At 42.8% G+C, this 5186-nt stretch overlaps 1 protein-coding gene across 1 annotated transcript; it reads right to left on the bottom strand.

The window, feature by feature from the left end:
• Positions 1-1654: 1654 nt before the first annotated feature.
• On the bottom strand, positions 1655-4873 carry CRIPTO (cripto, EGF-CFC family member; the record flags this gene model as incomplete). The annotated part of the gene is made up of 6 exons (XM_081072383.1): positions 1655-1764; positions 2977-3086; positions 3183-3297; positions 3734-3868; positions 3953-4005; positions 4785-4873. The coding sequence occupies 6 exons, from the start codon at positions 4871-4873 to the stop codon at positions 1655-1657; spliced, it is 612 nt and encodes a 203-aa protein (XP_080928509.1).
• Between the last annotated feature and the right edge of the window lie 313 nt (positions 4874-5186).

The raw sequence follows: 5186 nt of genomic DNA, 5'->3' as shown, positions 1-5186 counted from the left end.
CGTGCCTGGCCCAGGCCTCTCCTGGGTCCAGCTGGACGTGGACACTCACCTCTCCACTCTGAGCTCTTGGGGTTATCCCTCACTGTTCCCGTTTATCCCATTTCACCTTCTGTCCATTGGGCATTGCAAAAAAAAAGAAAAAATCTCACTCATTTGGAATTTTGTATCTGTAGGGCATTAGTTTTGAAAAACACGAACTGTAGATTAAACAGTATCTCAGTAATGGGAGCAAATCTTGTCCCTTGCAGTGGAGCACACACACTGAAACCAGAACACACGCTGGGCACTGCCTGGAACTCCTGGCTTTTCGTTTCTTCAGTTTCACAGGAGAAAACAATGTCATACACCCTCGCCATGGAAAACACAAAAGTGCACAGAGGGTAAAAAATGCACCACCACCAAGCACCAGTCAGGGCACCACCCAGAAATAACCACGGTTCACATTTGGGTCAGTATATTTCCCATTTTTACTGACAATACACATATACACAACACATTTTAAACACAGCTTTACAATACAGTTTTATCACCTGGTTCACAACTAAATATAATTGGGAACATTTTTCTCTTTTATAACAGTTAAAATAATTGCATAATATGGAGAAAACATAACTGATTAAGCACTCTTATTGGGGAAATTTAGATCCAGTTTTTTTCCAAGGAGACTTTATTCTCGTTGTAATACCTTGAGGAAAAAAGGGGTGTCCTTTTTTATAGCTTTCCATAGATGACAGAAACTTGTCCTTCAACTTTGCTTTTTAACTTGCTTCTCTGTGCCCTTCTAATCATCAACCAAGTAATTAATTTCATTGTTTCCAGTCTCTCTCCCATTTCCTTCCCAGTCTCCCTGGCACACACATGCACATGTCCGTTCCCCCAGTATCTGACCCCTCCCCTCTCCTTTGCTCCCCTTACAGATGCTTCCTTTTCAACATACTGTCTTAACTGATTTTGATCCACTCAAAGCTTTATCAATTCCACATCAGGATTAGCTTTTAATAATCTGAAGATAAAATTCAATTGTTTAAAGGAAACTATAGTAAGAAGCCCTTGGTAGAGTTACATATATCAAGAAATAGGACTTGGGCACAAGGCAGACATGGCTGAGTATTTTTCTTTTTTAAGTAGTTTTTTGGCGAGGGCAGGGCAGAGGAAAAGTAGTTGGTGTAGGCAAACCTCATTTACTGCACTTTATTTCACTTCACAGATACTGCGGTGTTTTGTTTTTTTTTTTACAAATTGGAAGGCAAGACCCTCTACCTGCAAAAAGAGGACTCACTGAAGACTCAGATGATGGTTAGCATTTTTTAACAATAAACTATTTTTCAATTTAAGGTATGTACATCGTTTTTTTAAGATGTAATGCTATTGCACACTTAATAGACTACACTATAGTATAAATATAACTTTTATATGCACTGCAAAACCAAAAAACGTGTGCCTCAATTGATTGCGACGCTCACTCTATTGCGGTGGTCTGGAACCAAATCTGCAGTGTCTCTGAGGTCTGCCTGGACTTTAAGGAAATGTTAGAGACCATTATGGAACTCGATTCACTATTTCAAGGCAACTACCAAATGATCATCTCTCAGGACATTAGAATGAAAGTGTGTATAGTTTATTAGCAAATGTTACATGCAAATGTTGATTAATATTAACTTTGTACAGCAAGGCAGATGCCAGCCAGCGTAAGAATAGTGCGTACAGACGGTGTTAGTTCTGGAGTCTTGGAAGCTGTAGGATGCTCATCCATCACATCGCCATCTGGAAGGTAGGCACACTCGGTCATTAAAGGAAATCTCTCCGGCAGTTGAACCTGCTGCCCACTCATGTGGCATATCTACATGGGCCAAAAACCAGTCGGGGCCCAACATCTGATGAGTACAGCGTGCTTATGGGATCAACAGAATTGACTACACGGAATTCAGACTCTCCTGAAACAAATCTTTCAACAAAAGTTGCCACTGCTCTACTGTGAACTTGCTCTTCCCTCTGGTAACCTACCCCAGCCAGTGACACCTTCAATCAATTGCAGGGGTGCAGGAGAGCTTGGTTGGGCTCTGATGATAAGGAGACAGCACATTTTGGGTCCCAAGTTGCAGGAAGAAAATATGGTCCCCACCTATCCAATCTATCACCCCACACTTACCAAACGCCTGTCCTGGGCCTGACACTAAGGATGCAAATGGAAAATCCCCTCCTGAATCGGGAGTCCCATCTTGTACTTCAAGTGAAGCATTTGCTTTCATTTATTTTCTGGACTTGAACATTTTCAATTTCTAACATCTACAGGGTGAGAACTATGAGAGGTCTTTGAACTTGGGTGGACCTAGAAATCTGGCTCAGGTCAGGGTGGGGAGAGAAACCTCTCCTCTTGTTCTCATCTAAATCCCTGCCCTTCATGTCATTGTTTTCCTTAAATCAGTAAAAATCAACAAGCTGAAAAGGTTCGGAGACCAATCACCAGGAGGTTTATGAAGTGACGTTTTAGGACCCATGAAGAAATTCCTAAGGAACGAGAGTGGGGTCCAGCCTCTGGTGGAATTTAGGGGCATTAATTGGAGTTGGGTGCCCCCCACACCCTGCTGTTGGGCTGGGTACTAACTGAGCTGCCCCCTGGAGATTGTCTGGTTCTCCCTGCCCTAAGGAAAGGTACACCGGAAAAGCATCTCTTGGTGTTTTAAGAGGCCAAAGCTTTTCCTTGTTTGTTTCTCTTAATAGAACTTTACGTACTATAAAATGTCAAATAGACGTGAAATAACTCTATCTGAAAGGTAGCACGGCTAGTGATATTTTGAGGGTGTAAATATCAAGGACACTGAGGTGATAGCCCATCTGGAGTCCTAGATGCTTTTACAGGCAGAACTTTGGCTGCAAGTCTCTTACAAGCCATGAGGTGAGAAAAGAGGCCCCAGTAACTAAGCGCCCACAGGCAACTAACTAACCTGAAAGGGCAAGAGAGCACTCGCCACTTACCACAACCGGGTAGGAATGTCTGAGGGAAGCAGTGGAGCTGGCCATGCCAGCATTTACACATTGAACACTTCTTGGGCAGCCAGGTGTCATGTGGCACAGACCCACAGTTCCTGAGAATGAACGGATAAGGTGATCCATAGGTATTTTAAATCCCCCGCTTCTTTTTCCCTCTCCGCTCCACCCCAGCCCCTCTTTTAATGGCTTACTCTTTGCGACTATCATGCTCACAGTTCCGTCCATAGAAGGAGGGGAGGCAGGCACAAAAGGACCCTAGCATGCAGGTTCCCCCATTCAGACAGCAGGTTTTGTTGAGCTCCTTACCTGAAATGTATGAAGAGGTGGCTCAGAGGGTAGAGGGATAGAAAAGCCGAGTTCCTATTAGCAAAGGTTAATACAGTACCAAGGACTTACTCTCCCCAAAGTGTCTGTAGATGTCTAAACATTATAAACCTCACAGAACAAGACTCCGGTTTTTAATGTTCCTTTTGCTACCTGTGTCTTTGAGCAGAGAAATCCTTTACATGCAAAGGCTAGGGATGGTGCCCAGAATACCCAGTGTGAAGTGGAAGCAGATACTTCCAGGTAGGTGAAGTACACAATGCCTGTCTCGCCTCCATCATGGAAACCTGTCTAATCATCCACTCAACTCCAGAATCATGTGCCCACTCTCTCAGGTGAAAGTGTCAAAAATAGGAAACAGGTGAAGGGCGCGGACAGTTATCACCCACACTGTAAATCTAAAGCAGGTAGGTCTTACTATCCTGGATTCTCATGCGTGGCACAAACTGGAAAGACTGATGACGAATTGCACGCTCCTCCTGGGATTGAGGGCGGTTATCTCTGAAGGCCAGGTCTCCCCGTGACAGCTGTGCAAGTTCATGGTGGTCCAACCCTTAATGACAAAATCAACTCATGGAGTCTGTAGTTCAGACCACATGAAAATTGCTAGTGATCAAAAGAACCAAAAACCTCTTACCAGCAACTAATCCCAGTTCAAAGGCTGTGAAAATGGCCACGATCAAAATCACCCTAGGAAGGGGAAATCAGACATTGCTAGTAAAACAAAGCAAATAAAACCCTGAGTTAACACCTGGGTCTTCCATCACAAGGACAAGACCGCAGACCACTAAGGAGAAATTCTAGAGTATCACCTTTCTTTTTTTTTTTCTGTTCCCTTTCTTTTGAAATGGCTAATACACGCAATAACACAAAGAAAAATGATGAGAATAAAAGCCACCTAATATCCAACTCTTTTCAATATGTATTACTTCTTAGGCTGTCGTCATATGCACATAATTTTAAGTATAATTTTTTTATCTTCTATTTCACGTATATTTTTCTTATTTACATAGTTTTCATAGATGAACTTTAAAATGACTGTGTAACATTCTGTGTAATTGACAAATCACATTTTACCAACTATTTCATTTAAACCAGTCCTTTGAAAAATTTTCAGGTTAAAAAAATTCCCATTATTCTTAATGGTTTTGCAAATTGTGAGTCTGTCTATGCCTCTAATGTTCTCAGAAACAGATTTTTAACTTGGTTGTAATATTGACCTTTTCTTAAACAAGAGTAGAAAACACTAGTCATTGGCAGAGCCATTGACCTGATGAAAACATCTTAAAAACCAGTGACAAAGTTGGATGTAACTACAAGTGTGAAGTCCCAGGTCTTTCAGGAAAACCAGCAGCACTGTCGGCGGCTCTTTCAAAGTTTGAGCAGGATGAAATCAAACAGAGAGGTGAAGAACATTACTTCCTAAATTGGCAAGCTCTAGTAATGAAAAGTTCAAGATTGGTTCATACCTGGAAGAGAAGCACTCCATCTTCCAGCCGTCCATAGCCCCTAGCAATATAAAGGGGAAAATGTTAGCGTGGCTATAATTCACAGTCATGCCAAAACAACCAAAGGAAAAAATTAATTTCCTGAAACGGAAATGGGAATTTAAAAAGAAAAAGATTCCGGATGAGAAATGTGCTTTTCCCAGGTCTTAGAAGAAGCACGAGCCAGGACGTCCGGAGAAACTGGGGCGCTCGTCAGTGTCGGCGTCCTAATCCTTAGCCAGGCACTCAGCCTTCCCCGGGATACTCCCTCCTCAACGACAAACCCCTGGGTGGAGGGGATGTCCCCATAGGTGGGCGGGGAGGAAGGAGACCCACGCCCATTACAATGCTTAGCTCTCCAGGGGTGAAGGTGCGAAACAAAGA

This window comes from Rhinolophus hipposideros (genome assembly GCF_964194185.1).
Source record: "Rhinolophus hipposideros genome assembly, chromosome: 14".
Taxonomy (NCBI): Eukaryota; Metazoa; Chordata; class Mammalia; order Chiroptera; family Rhinolophidae; genus Rhinolophus; species Rhinolophus hipposideros.
The sequence above is the reverse complement of the archived record's forward strand: the minus strand, read 5'-3'. Positions and strand labels throughout refer to the sequence as shown.